At 37.4% G+C, this 15,788-nt stretch overlaps 1 protein-coding gene across 1 annotated transcript in view; it reads left to right on the top strand.

The window, feature by feature from the left end:
• The window catches only part of DGKI (diacylglycerol kinase iota), a 599,484-nt gene that overhangs the window by 452,298 nt on the left and 131,398 nt on the right, over positions 1–15,788 (top strand). Inside the window, 1 exon segment of the mRNA XM_043965727.1 lies at positions 4,537–4,581. Coding sequence (XP_043821662.1) covers positions 4,537–4,581 — 45 coding nt within the window.

Genomic DNA, 15,788 nt, shown 5'->3' on the forward strand with positions numbered 1-15,788 from the left:
TTAAAGTAAGGGAGAACTATATATTAACCAATTCATTGAAATGTAAAAACAATTAGTGAATAATCTTTATATACAAAGCCTCATGTTTGGTATTACCAGGTGATACAAAGTTGAGCAAGACATTCATTGTCGTTGTCCTCAATGAGCTCGCTATCTTACAGGTAATGGCTATAATACATGGTAGAATATAATAAATGTCTTCAAGACAGGTATAAATATCATACTATTAGATTTTAGAGTGTGAAAAGATCATAGAATCAGATTTAGAAGGGACCATAAATTGCAAACATACCTGTACAGGGATCTCCTGTATATTACTGCTTCCTGAGGTAATTCATTACAGTTTTTGATAGCTCTAACTGATGGGAAGTTGAAGTTGTTGTTGTTTTTTCTTACACCAAGTTTTTTTTTCTTTTTTAATTTCTACTTATTTACACTTAATTCTCCTCTTTGGGTCTAAGGAGGATAACTCTAATCCTTTGTTCACATGACAGTACTTCAACAAACATATATTTGGGGAAAGTTAGTGAAGGCATTTTGAAAGAGTTGACAATTGAAGTTGGCCTTGGAGGATAGACATAATTTTGACAAGAAAAGACAGGTCAGGAGTACATTCCAAGAAGATGAGAAATAGGATAAACAAAATAAAGGAAAATATTAGGGGTGTGCAAACTCTCAGTAATTTAGTTTGGCTATAGTCTAAGGTATGCAGGAGTGAGCAGTGGAAGTAAACTTGGAAAAGTGATTAAAGTAGATGGTAGGGAGCCCTGAATGCCACCCTAATAATGAGTTTCTGTTTTGTTTGGTAGTGAGTAGATTATTGAAGGTTTGGGGACATGGAAGTAAGACAATGAAAGATGTGCTAATTTGAGAAGATTAAAATAGCAATAACATATAAGATAGATGGGTGATGAGATATCAAGGTTGGAAGACTAGTTAGGAGATGATTTTAACAGTCTAATAACATTTATAGAAGACCTTAAGATATGTAAAGAATGTTTATTATGCTCTGAGTTTTCATAAGAACCCTATGAGCTATGAGCTTTTATTACTCCCATTTTATAGATGAGAAGATTGACACTTAAAGTGATTAAAGATTTGCTTAGGTCTCATAGCAATTAAGTGTCTAAAGGCAAGATTTGAATTCAAGTCTTCTTGACTCCAAGTCCAATACTTTATCACTTTTTTTTTTTCGGTGAGGCGATTGGGGTTAAGTGACTGGCCTAGGGTCACACAGCTAGTAAGTGTTAAGTGTCTGAGACCAGATTTGAACTCAGGTCCTCCTGACTCCAGGGCTGGCTATCCACTACACCACCTAGCTGCCCCCAAGTCCAGTACTTTAAATACCAAACTATTTAGCTGTCTAAGTCGAATCAAACCATAGTAAGGGCCTAAAGTATGTCAGTGGTATTAGGACTTATAAGGGAGCAGGTGAGATATAAGATATATTGCATGGATAGAATCAATAAGACACTTCCATCCTTTCTAATGAAAACACATTGGTCATTTTAATTAGTTTTATGGGGAAACCTAATTTATATTCCCCACAAATAGAATAAAGAATTAAAAACAACTAGTCTTGATAATACAAATAGGCAAACATTGTTAGATTCTATTTTACATTGTGGTTAAGGTGCTTTCAAATCCAAGCCACTAATTTTTAGGGGTCATACCTATGACTGAACAATGCAATTTGATTGTCATGTGCAATATCATTAGAGTAAGAGGTAAAATAAACAGTGGCAGAAGTATGTGAGAAATTACAACATATTTGTATTACTAATTACCAAACTCTCCCTCATGGCAGAGGTGAGTAAAAAATAATTAGTAAATCCATAATTATTCTTTTGAAAAACCTATAGGCAAGATTGAGAGTTTAAGGATTCCTGCCTTTATTAGGCTATTAGCATGTGGATGCACATTAGTATTTCATTGATTCTACACAAATAATAACTTTTCTAGTCCATAGTCTTCGATCATTCAATGGGGATGATAATATTTAAGCATTTGCCTTGGGCTGTGAGGAAAACATATTTTTTTCCTTTTGTTTACACTTGAAACAGAAAGCATCAGGTCAAAAAAAAAGAGAGGAGAGGATTTTGTAAATATTAAAGTGCAATATAGATGTAAAGAATACTTTTTGTTGAAGGAACTGAGCAATATTAAAGGATATAAGGTCCCTTCTATGTCTGACCTTCTGTGAATCTATTAGCCAATCTGGGAGTCTCTCTTGTTTTTTCAAATACTTAAAGTTTGAACAGAAGACACAAGCTTTTCTTTAAGTAAATTTCAGTTTTTTTTCAGAACAGACGTCTATGCAGAAACATAAAGCCGTGTAGGGATTCATTATTTGGGACTGATTTAAAGACGCACTAGACTTTGTGATTAAATTTGCAGATATTGCAAACTTGTAAGAAGACCCAATATGAAGTGATAGAATAAGAAATTTAAATGGTCTTATTAGTTTATAATGCTGAAACAAAACCAACAAGATGAAATATAACAGGAGTAAGTGTTAAGTCCTAAATTTAGTTTTTTTAAAAAAAATATCACAATTAGGTTAAAAAAATATACAAGTACAGGATTGAGGAGACCCTACTTGGTAGCAGAAGATGTGAATGTATTGGCTCGTAATGAGCTCAATATGCATTAATAAAAATACATCCTCCAAGCATTGGAATTAATATTATATTTTAAGTTGATCAGAGTACATCTGGAACCTTATCTTGAGCTCTGATTTAGGAGCATCCAGAAGTAGGAAATGACCATGGAGAGGGGTCCGAAGACTCTGTTGTATGACAGATAGTTGAAATAATTGAGGATGATTGCAGCAGAGATAACAGATCTTGAGTGAGACATGATAATTGTCAAATATTTGAAGCAGATTGATTCTAACTTGATTCAAAGGACAAACTGGAATGAATGGGAGGAAGTTAGAGAGACAGATTTTGGCTCTGTGTAGGGAAACACTGTGTAACAATGAGAGCTATCCAACAATGGGAGCAGCTGCCTCATGAAATAGTGGGCTCTCAGTCATAACATCAATCCTGTGATAATCTGTCAAAAGAGATTCTTATAGTGGGTGGGATATTGAATAAGATGACCTCTAAGTTTTCTTCCAACTTCAAGATTCTGAGTTTTCCTCCTCTCTGATATCAGCCAGAGTTTGGACTTTAGACATAGCTCAGATGCTTTTCTCCAGGGACACAAAGTACACTATGGGCTAGAGAGGAAGAAGTGAGAATAGGCATCAAATATGATCTTCTTTTTCTTTTTCTTTTTCTTTTTTTTTGGGGGGGTGAGGCAATTGGGGTTAAGTGACTTGCCCAAGGTCACACAACTGGTAAGTGTTAAGTGTCTGAGGCCGGATTTGAGCTCAGGTCCTCCTGAATCCAGGACCCGTGCTCCATCCACTGCGCCACCTAGCTGCCCCCGAATATGATCTTCTTAAAAACCTAATTAAGAGAAGAAAGCTTCCATAATCTCTGAGCTGCTTACCAGTGCTGCAAAGGCATAGAAATCATCACTGTTTGGGGATACAACCATCTGAACATCTGGTACAACAAGTAGAGAGGTTTGGGAAAGTTGACGTCCTTCTTGCAAAAAGGATGGAGTTAGATGGTAGGAAGTTATATAGTAAGTAGGAAGCAACCCTACCCAAAATGGTACTAAACAGTAATGATAAGAATTCTAAGGGGGGTGGGGAATGGAAAAGGGAAAAGAGAAGTTTCAAATAAAGAATACTGATTTTGAAGAAAGCAAATTTCATTGGCCACAGGAAGCAAAATTAAAAAAAAAAAGTCCCGTGGGAAGGAGGTATGGGGCATCAAGGACAGAGGTCTGAAGACTTGCTGACATTTGTGAATAGTTACACTACACTAATTATCCTCAGTTACAGAATGTGACAAATATAACAATTTCCATTATAAAAACTTTTTTTTTAATAAAGTGGGTCAAGTTTTCAGCAGCTCAGTAAATCCTCATTCATTATGAGCATTTGGAATGTGTGATCCTGTAGACATTGAATAGCAGAAGCTAACTTTTTTGCTATGAAAAAAGCAATTTGCTTCCTAAGCAAATATTTCTTTTCAGGATGAGTAGAGGAAAGAGGTATTTAACCTTCTAAGAATTCATTGTTTTGAGGTATTTTAGTAGCATAATTAACAAAGTAGCAATGATTGTGTTAATTATATGATTCTTATCTGTTAATTAAAGCTTGTTGGGAAGAACTCCTAGCCATTAGTTTTAGTTATATATGTACTTGAAACTAATTAAATACACTTATTTAAAATATGTTCTTTGGTTTGGACTTTTGTATAGTTCCAGTTGAGTTTTCCTCAATGAATTGAAATTGAGTGAATTTTTGCTATATTTGGGAATGGGGGGGTTTTGCCTCTATTGTTTGTTTTTGTTTATTTTAAATTATCATTGTATTTGGTTTAGTTGTTTTTAGGTTGGAGTAGTTAATAACTTCTTATGGCTAACTTTGTTGAAATACTTTTAAAACCATGAATATTTCTTTCATTTTCCCACTAGGACCTGCAGTCAGTTCCTTCTAGTGCCCAGAGAGTTCATTACCAGGTAAGTTCTGATGAATTCTTCTTTCTTACTTTCAGACCAACAGAAGTTCATCTTTTTGTTAATGTAATTTTTAAAAGTCATACTTTTTGTTGGGATAATGATAACAATTTAATTATAGAGCACTTTAAAGTTTTAGAAAATCACTTTCCTTACAAACCTGTGGGGGAGACTGTGTAAGTACAATTATTATTCCCACTTTATAGATTTGAAAACTGAGGCTCAGAGATGTGAAGTGATTTGCTGATGGTCACACAGCTAGAAATGTCAGAGATGGACTATAAACCGAGATCTTCTGGCTAAAAACAAAATCACTCTTCTGTCTGCTAGACTATGCTTTACAAAAAACTTCTACTTCTTATTCTTTGAAATGTCTTGATTTTATTGGAATAGTCATTCATCTAGGAAACCTTAGACAATTGATTTTCTCTCCAGGACATTTAGAGTGTGCACAGTTTCTTCACAGTGCAGTTTCAGCTCCTCATTCTTATGTCAGGCTTTGAGTTCTGTTAATTATAACATGAAATTAATAAGGCCTCTGTGACATATGTTTGATCCTTGGTTCCATAGCTTCCAATTGCTTCCATGATCCCAGCCAAACCTTCTCCAAATTGCATCTCATTAGTCACAAAATGAACCAGTGGATAGAACATGAATTACTCAGTATAATGAATCCCTGCACCTGTAAAAATAACTGAATATAAAAGCCTTCTGAGAGGATATCATCTTTGCATATAAAAATATATAGAGGTATAATTATATACTGAGTTATCTTTTATAGGGGAATACAGGTGTGACTATTTGAGGAAATCTGTATGAACATAAATCAGAGAGTAACTACTCTTATTTTTTCACTTTAAAATAATAACTCACATTTGTATTATAGCTCCAGAACCAGAGGGACCTCAAAGGCAATATTGTTCAATCCCCTCATTTTACAGATAAGGAAACTGGGCTTCAGAAAGGTCAGAGAGAGGGTTTGAACCCAGGTCCTCTGCCTCTACAACCAGTGCTGCTTTGACTGTACCTCATTGCAAATCACTTCCCTGACAATGACCTTGTGAAATGGGTAATGAAATATTATTACCTCCTTTCTATATAGAAGATGAGATCATTAAGTTTAAGATTAAATGACTTGACCAAGATCAAATAGCTAATAAGAAGCAAAGATGAAATTAGCATCCATGTCTAGTAGGTACTCGACAAATGGCTTAATTACAGAATTCCTTTAAAAAGTGAAACTTCTTTAAAATAAGGTTAGGTTACAAAAACCTCAATTCATAAATAGCTTTCCATGATCAGAGCTAATACATAAAGTGTTGTATGTCTGCATATAGAAGAACCTAGATATGCTGGAGTCACCAGAGAGATAGAAGAATAAAAACAGTGTAGAACTTCACTTTCCATTGTCACTTAGGAACATCAAAATGTCCAATTACAGAGATGGCAAGACCTTCGTAGTCTTGTAACATTTTTTGAGAAAATTGAAGTTAAGTGACTTTCTTATCTAGCTAAATCCAGCAAATATTTTATTAATTGTATAATATGTACAAAGTCAACTGCCAAGTTGGGATTAGCATCTATCTTCCCCTAACTCCTTCTTTGATATTCTTTCTACTATACCACCTTAGTTTTGACTTTAGTAACTGATTGGGAAATTCTCCCACAGTTGTTTTCTACATCAGAATACTAGGGTAATACATAGAAAAAAACATTATTTCTCAGTAGCCAATGTTTCAGTGATTTAATGTTTTGAGAACACATGATATATTGATATTAGAATGGACCAGGGTCAGTCCAGGTCATTTGTTCTGTTCAGTTGGTATCGAAAATATATTTTCTGCCTCATTTGCAGAACTAGATAGGGCTGTTTCCTGAGAATATTATACTTTGAATTATGGTGTTTGGCCAAGCTTAATCTTTCTGATTTAGTTTATCAATTCACCTGAGAAATTATTCAGAATATTGTCTAGGTAACTATTCCAGTGAAGATATCAAAAAAAGGAAAATTGGTGATAGCCTTGAAGACTGAAGTTGTTGATGTGTTCTGTGTCAGATACAAGAGAGGGAGGAATGGAATAAACATTTATATAGCATCTACTATATGCCAGATACTATGCTAAGCACTTTACAATTATTATCTGATTTAATCCTCACAACAACAGATAATATAAGAAAATTGTATTGTTGTTGTTTTTTGGGATGGGGGTTATAAAAATGTGGGAGAGGTAGAAACTGGGGATAAAGGAAGGTTATACTTAGAATAGAGGAGGATCTGAAGTTGTGGGGGGGGGGAGGTGGAGAAAGGGGCGATTCTGGACCACCCACCTCAGACATTACTGCAAAATTTTAATGGATCTGCTGTCTTATGTGTTTGAATACTACAAACACCAATGGGATTTTCAATCTATTCACATCCTCTTCATCCCAAAGGATTCTTATCTTGTCTATGTTTTTTTTTTTTCTATAACTCCTTCCTAGAGGTATGGTTAATTATTTTTCTTTTCTTTTGGGGCATAACAAATTGAATGAATAGTACACTGGTCATTGCACATGTAGGAATTGCCCTAATACATTTTCTAGTGTAGATCTGTGCAACCTATGGCCCAAGTATAGGCACTGAAGTGCATGCGAGACAATTACCGTGGTCCTCTCTTCAACACATTCTATCATTAGGGCCTCTTTTCTTTTTTTTTATCTCCTATTCTCCTCTTCCTTCTTTTTCTCTATTTCTCTTTTCTTTCCCCTCTTTTTCTTCTCCTCCTTTCCTTCCTTTTCTCCTACCTTCAGGGACCCACTGATGATCCTCAGTGCTAAAGACACTATTGAACTGTATTCTACATCCAATAACCACACAAAACTGAAGTGCTCCATAAGTTAGGAAAATGACAAGCATCAGTGAGCTCTGTGTAGGAAGAAGAAGGAGAAGGCATTACCTCCTCCAGCCTGACATCTCTCTTTCCCTACCCAGTATGTGACCACTCCCTTTCAGGAAGCTCCTTTGCCAGTTGAGCGAGGTAGCTCTAAATCCCTTCTGGATTCTAATTATATCTGCAAAGTCCAGCGGTCATCTCAATAGCTGTACAAGCACCAGCATTTGCTGTATTGAACTCACCAGGCACACACTAATGACATGATGTGTCATTTTGATGGAAGGCTGCCTTTGTGTTTGGTCTTCTGTGACTGTACAGGCAGGAGTTTTCAGTGGGCTATAAATACACAGCAAATTCCTACATAACCCCCCAATGCCTTGTTAACTTAATTTGAGATGTCACTTTGTTAGCTCTAATACTTTGTTGGCATTCTACCATGAATTATGAAAGGGGAGAAACAAAAGCAATAAATAGCTTAAGTGGATAGAACCTGCTGTATGAGTCACTAATAAGGTGTCCTGGGGACTTGGAGATGTGTCTAAATGCTTCGTTTTCCTCTTGAGTTTGATCTGGACTTAGAAATGAGTCAACCGATATCCCCAGCTTCAAATTAATGGGCTGCCTAGGATTTCTAAAAGCTTCAAATAACTTATTGGAGTTTCTTTATTTCTTCACTCTACTAGTTCCTCATACACATTTATTTCTTCTAATGTCATTTCATTTACAAAAGAGATGTGTCAATAAAGCCACATCTTCAAGCCTTCCTTGCCCTGACTCATACACTCCCCAGTAAAAAACAAACAAGCCATACAGCCTCTGCAAAAATGAAAGAATACTCATAATACCCAGTACTGACAATTGAGGGTCTTATGTCTTGTACTTTTTAAAAGTATCCTAATTTAATGATGAAAACCATCAATTAAGGAACAGAAAACCTGGATTCAATTATCCTCTCTGTGGCTTAGTTTTGTTCTTTGTTAAATAGTATCTATAGCATATCCCATCTGCCTTACTGCAGTATTGTTGAAGCAAATGAGTGATGTGAGATGTTTTGAATGCATCCAAAAAAGGCTCCACACAGTAAAAGCTCTAGTGAAAAAAAGAACACTGTAGTCCTCAAAGAGAAACTCTATTTCTCTAGTTTGGGGGTAGGTAGGTGGGAGAAGACACTCTGCAAAAAGCCATATTTTGTGATTCACACAACATGGGAGAGATGTTGCAAGTGAGACAGATGCAGTAACATGGGCTTCCTAGCTATTTCAGAATGTTTGCTGGAAATTCATACCAAGACCATCCCTTTAAATAACTTTAGTAACTAAAGGATAAACAGGTCATCTGTGACTGCTGTAAAATGAGTAAAGTTATCTAGAATTTAACCAGTTAAATATTTATTACACCAGTACTATCTATCAGGCACTGTGCTAAATGCTGGGGATAGAAAGAAAGGTGAAAGAAGAGTGCTTCTCTGGAGGAGCTCACAGTTTATTGGGGTTGTCAACATGCAATCATCAATGGACAAACAATCTATAAATTAGAAAAGGATAAATTAGACATAACAGAGGGAACATGCTGATGTGTTAAGCTATATTCCAGTTATACATTTATATATGTATATATATGTAAATATATACGTATGCAAATGTATAACTGGACTTGACACCAGCATAGGATTCAGACCAAATTGGAAAGGAACACTATAAATCCAGGCAGTTTAAGAGCCAAAGGATCTGAACCCAAATCCAAGATCAACTAACTGCCTTGTGTGACACTGGCCATTCAGTCAACAAGAATTCATTAAGCACTTACTATGTGCCGGACACTGGGCTAAGTAAGCACTGGAGATAAAAGGAAAGATCCAAAAGATTCCCTGTTCTCAAGAAGCTCACAGAGGGAGATAACTTGCAAAGAAATAACAATATATAGATATGTACCATATCCTGGCTAAGTTGTTGGTACTTCATTCTTGAAGAGGACCATGACATCAGGGTGATGTTGTGACTTGCACTGAATTGAATTTAAGTGTGGGAGGGTTGTGTGAGGTTCCCAACCTCACTCTCCTCCAGAGCTATCAGGGTTCAATGGCAAGATATACATCAGGATGACTGGAGATGGCCCCAGATGTTTAAGACAATTGGGGTTATCCCAAGGCCACACAGTGTCTGAGGTGAGATTTGAACTCAGGTCCTCCTGACTCCAGGGCCAGTGCTTTATCTTAGCCACCTGGCTGCCCCCCTGGCTAAGTAGTAGATAATCTCAAAGGGAAGGCACTAAGGGTACTTCTTATAGAAGGTAGGATTTTATCTTAGATTTATAGGAAGCTAAGGGAAAGCTAAGAGTTGGAGATGAGGAGGGGGAAGGAGAAAGGTCCAGGGAAAGTGGGGATAATCAGTGAAAATTCCAGAATCATAAGATGGAGAATCATGTTTGAGGACCAGCAAGGAGGCCAGTGTTATTCATTGACAGGATATTTGGGGTTGAATAAGATAGAAGAAGATTGGCAAGGTAGGTAGTGGGAGACATTAGGTTATGGTGGTCTCACTAAGCAGCTAAGAACTTTGGAGATGGCTTTTCTTCTGGGTGGCGGGAGACTTTCAGGAGTAGCCAGGGCGGACACTTAAAGCACGACCAGGGCCAGGATCCTTAGGAATGCCCAAGGCAGTCGTCAAAGGAGAGGGCAGTTCTACTCCTATTTATTGGGATTGCCTCCCTTGTAGAAAAAGCTGACTGAGCAATGGAATGAGCTGCTCCCTATAATGCTCCAAGTTGTTATTCCATGACCATCTCCTTATCTGTTCCATGCTTATTCTAAGGACCACCATGCCTCCCAGGCTTCCCCCTCCTCCATGCCATAATGTATATTTCTCAATGGTGAGAACTGTTTCAATGTTGTCTTTGTATTCCCAACATCTATCATAGGGCACTGTGTATATATTTATATTTAACCAGGACTGTGATTTCATTGGTATAGGGAAATTCCAGTTGAGCAAACTCCCTCTATCAGTGGTGATCAGCACCCACTCTGGACCTAGAGAGTTGCTGGGGCACTGAGAGATTAAGTAACTTGCCCAGAGTCCTAAGGGGCAGGTAGGTGGTACAGTGGATAGAGTACCAAACCTGGAGTCTGGAAGACTCATCTTCCTGAGTTTAAACCTGACCTCAGACACTAACTAGCTGTTTGACCCTGGGCAAGTCTCTCTTTTTTTTTTTTTTGGCAGGGCTATGGGGGTTAAGTGACTTGCCCAGGGTCACGCAGCTAGGAAGTATCAAGTGTCTGAGGCTGGATTTGAACTCAGGTACTCCTGAATCCAAGGCCGGTGCTTTATCCACTGTGCTACCTAGCTGCCCCATCCTGGGCAAGTCTCTTAACCATGTTTGCCTCACTTTCCTCATCTGCAACATGAGCTGAAGAAGGAAATGGCAAACCACTCCAGAATTTTTGCCAAGAAAACCCTAAATGGGGTCACAAAGAATTGGGCATGACTAACAACATGACTAAAACCCAACAAAAATAAGAGACATCCATTATGTGTCAGAGGCAGGACCTGCAGTCTGGTCTTCCTGACTCCCAAGGTCAACTTTGTATTTATTGCACCCAGCTGCCCCGCACCTGCCATATTTATAAATATTGGTTGAATTAAACTTAATCCCTAAATTTTCCTATACTACCCTCCCCTCTTCAGACAAATAATTCATTGTGAACTTGGTTGCTTTTCCTTCCCGGCCTTCCTTTGTATCCCCAGTGTTTAATGCAATGTTTGGCACATAGTAGGTGATTAAATGCTACTGAACTGATTGACTTGTCTGAAGTAGTTGTCCTATGCTTTTATTCCCAATTTCTCCTTTTTTGGGTTGGAAGAAAAAGGGTAAGGCTAAAGGATTTCTAAATTTGAGAATAATTGTGTTGTATCCATTCTAACAAGAAGACTTTTAAAGGAGAAGCACAATATGGACTTATCCCCTAATTACATCCTTGTGAATGTAAGTGTGGAGCCTGTTGAGTGAAAGGGAAAAAGTTGAACAAATACAATAAAAAAAAAGATTCAGTGGGACAAGGTTCAGAGATGGGGGAGATAGATGGGAGAGAGGTGTTGGTAAATGAAAAAGAGAGAGAGTAGTCAAGAAAGTGAAATTGGCTGTTAGTTACATAGTAAACCGGGGATCTAAACTGAAAAGGTGGGGAGCTACTTCATCACTACTTAATCTTCTCTAAGCTTGGTGAAATCAGAGATGTAGGTCCACTCCCAGCAAATGTATAGCTCAATCCTAAATGGATATTGCTTAATTGTATAAACTACTGAAGTGCATAATGGACTCGCTCTGCCCTCATTAAATTGCTGTGCATCCTTTATGGTTAATTGAATGCAGATTAAGTGCTCCATTTGGTTATTTGCATGCCAAATAGTAGTGCTAATGCTTTCCTAATCAATAAAGGAATAATTCAAGCACATTGACTTTCCAGCATCTATGTGAGACAAATGAGGGGAAAAAAGGCTTTGTTTAAGCAAGGTGGCAATTTTTTTTTGTTCAACTTTATAGCTGCTAAGAAATAGATTCACCATAAAAATAAATCCTTTCAGAGTGAAGAAAATATAAGTGTCAGGACTTTGGGATGGCACATTTTTCTCAGCCGCTTAAAAATTATTGCATTTTTAAAAAGTAGCTCAAAATTAGAAATGCACATACAGTATTATACTTAAAAAGAAATATTGCCAGCATTATTATTACTGCTAATCCTAACAGCTAACATTCATAATAGTTTTTAAAAAGTTTTAACCATGTTATCACATTTGATCTTACTGATTCCTGCAACAACCCCATGATGATGTGAGTAGTGCAAATGTTATCATCATTATACTGATGAGGAAACTGGGATTCAGAAAGGAAGGAAGAAGGGGCGGCTAGGTGGCGCAGTGGATAGAGCACCGGCCCTGGAGTCAGGAGTACCTGAGTTCAAATCCGGCCTCAGACACTTAACACTTACTAGCTGTGTGACCCTGGGCAAGTCACTTAACCCCAATTGCCTCACTAAAAAAAAAAAAAAAAAAAGGAAGGAAGAAAAGATTAGGAAGGAAGGACTAATTAAGTTCCTACTATGTACCAGGTACTGTGCTAAACACTTTGCAGATATTATCTCATTTATTCTCACAACAACTGTGGAATGTAGGTATTATTATCCCCACTTTATATTTGAGGAAACTGAGGCAGATAGAGGTTAAGTGACTTGCCCAGGGTCACACAGCTAGTTAATTGTTAAGTGTCTGAGGCTGGATTTGAACTCAGGTCTTCCTGATTCTAGCCCTAGTGCTCTATCCAAGCATTCTATCCCTCTGCCACCTAGTTGGGAGGGTATTGCTTTTAACCACACAACCATTAAGTGCCATATCTGGAAATCCAACCAAGGTCCCTTGACTTGAGATCAGAAATATTCAGTCATTGATTTAGGTAACTTTGTTGTATCATTAATATAATTGTTGCTGTCACTAAAGACACAATTGACAAGCTATCAATTTGATCAAGTCCAGGTCAGTATTTGAACATTCTTCTGGACAGGGTTATGTGAGTTTTTAGTTTTGATTTTCCACATGCACATTTAAATTCCTTAGAAAATGAATATTTCATTTCACTTTGGATTGGGCTTAAAATATTCAGTCAAAAGTGGGTCATTGATGATGAGTGGTTTTTTTTGTTTGGTTTTTTGGTTTTTTTGGTGAGGCATTTGAGGTTAAGTGACTTGCCCAGGGTCACATAGCTAGTTAATTGTTAAGTGTCTGAGGCTGGATTTGAACTCAGGTCCTCCTGACTCCAGGGCCAGTGCTCCATCCACTGCGCCACCTAGCTGCCTCAATGATGAGTTTTTTAAAAATGTGCTTCATTCCCAAGGCACAGATATTTCTGCCCATTTTGATCTTGCTTCAGTACTTTGGATTGTTTTGGAGATAATGGAATTACCATCACTAAATGAGTCTGGTTAACTAAAAGCTCAGTGATTTTCAGTGATTCTTAATGTAAATGATACCTGAAATCTCTGTTGCATTTTGCCTAGTATTTTATTATCAAATATCATCATTCTTCACAGAGGATTTCAGAATTTTAAGAGACCTCAGAGGCCATCTAGGTCAGTCTATGCATGAACAGGAATGTCCTTCACAATCTCTCCAACAAGTGATAATCCAACCTCTACTTGAAGCCCTCCAGTAAAGGCAAAATGCCTCAAGTACTCAGTTCTCCTTTTGGACTAAGTCCCCATCTCTGCTAATTTAATCATTACTCCTAGCTTTTCACTCAAGAATGAAATAGAAGAAACTTATGATCTATATCCTGCTATCTTTATTTCCTTCTGCCCAGGTGGTCTATAGTATACACCCATTAAATATTTCTTTTTTCCCCTTTCCATTTGTAAATCACTTAATATTGTCTGTTATTAGTTCTTCCTCTAGTTCATGGATTTCCTCAAATAAACATATCTTCTGACTATATACACAATGCTATAAAACTTCTATTTTCTTTTTTTTAGACTAAAGGAAACCTTTCCAGAGCCATTTTCTAGTCGTGAGTCCTATCCTACCAAATTTCATGAATACAAATAAAGCTAAATTTGATTTTCTACCTTGTTTATTACTTATAATTTGCACATTCCTGTATTTAAGGCTGTAGATTTCTTTTCTTTCTTTACTTTGGGCCATATTTTTGAATACTGGTTCTGGTAAAAATAAAATAAAAAATATTCTTCTGGGGCAGCTAGGTGGCACAGTGGATAAATCACTGGCCTTGGATTCAAGAGGACCTGAGTTCAAATCCGGCCTCAGACACTTGACACTTACTAGCTGTGTGACCCTGGGCAAATCACATAACCCTCATTGCCCCGCAAAACAAAACAAAACAAAAATTCTTACTATTTTGCATCTGAAAATCCATGTGATTGGTTTTATGTATATATGTATACAAATATGTATGCATATGCATATATATCAATATATATGTATACATATGCAGTTTTCTTCCTTGCTCACTGTTTTGATTCTAAAGCCCTTTAAAACAAATTGATAAGACTCCAAGAAGATATACTTGAAAACATAAACAAATATGAACATTTCCATATGCAAAGAAGACAAAAAAGTTAATCATGTATGAAACTGTGAATCTTTATTATGCATTAAATTTTATTATATCAAAAGAATATATAAATATATATATGACTATAGAAGACTATAGAAGCATAATGGAATGTAGATTTTGAGCTATAAGGGAATTTAGAGGCCATCTAATTCAATCCATTTGTTTTATTGTTGAGAAAACTGAGACCATCAGAAGGTAAATTACTTGCCCAAGGTCAGACAGTTGGTAAGTTGCATAGATTGAATTTTCTCTTCTGTATCACCTATCTAACTTCAATTAGTAGTGGTGATGAAAATCCCAACCATACCCAGAGTTTCAGAAATCTTTACAATGATTTGTAGGTTCCTTTTTTGCCATCTAATTTGTCCTGGATTATCAAGAGTGGATAATGTTTTTTAGTATTGGTAAGTCAGTATCTCTCTCTCTCTCCCCCTCCCTCTCTCCCTCCCTCCCTTTCTCTCTCTCTCCCTCCCTCTCTCCCTCCCTCTGTCCCTCATATCCCAGGAAGATAGCAGACCTTTCCATTGTTCATGACAGGTTAACAGATAACTTCTGTTCTGGGGGTGCTTGTGGATCTAAATGATTGTTCCTTGGAGCTATTTACTTTACAGAGGATTCAGGTTTACCAACATGAGAAGACTTATATTATGGGGCCATTCATCACTATTTCCCCTGGTTCATAATCTCTTCTTCCTTCCACCCCCACATGACACAGGTTAAGATTTACACCCTGCCTCTTCAATTTATTTTGCAGGACCTTACATTTGATGAGAGGCAGTGTAGTGGTTAGAGAGCCAGCCCCAAATCCAGGAGGACCTGGGTTCAAGTTTCACCTCTGACACATATTGGCTGTGTGACCCGGGACAAGTCACTTAACCCCTTAGTGCTCTAAACAACTTTCTGGGAAGAGTCAGAGAAGATATGGGTCCTTCATTGGTGGAGGAGTCTCCCTCCCTAACTTCCTCACCTTGGACAGCTCCCTATGTTGGTGAAATAACAATCCAGTCCCTATCCTTCCATTTGTCACTCTAGTCAGGTATGCCCACTTCCCTGCTTTCTTCTGCAGGCTTTAGTCTGCCAGAGTCCTGGGACTGGTTCCTGCCCCAGCAGAATGTGCACAAGAAGCTTCCTCCCTGGGATAGAAGACTGCTTCAGATCTAAGGTCTCCTTGGTGCCAGTGCCCTCCCTTGCTCTGTTGTCTTGATTGCTTTTGTCCTGCTC

Source organism: Dromiciops gliroides, chromosome 5 (assembly GCF_019393635.1).
Source record: "Dromiciops gliroides isolate mDroGli1 chromosome 5, mDroGli1.pri, whole genome shotgun sequence".
NCBI lineage: Eukaryota > Metazoa > Chordata > Mammalia > Microbiotheria > Microbiotheriidae > Dromiciops > Dromiciops gliroides.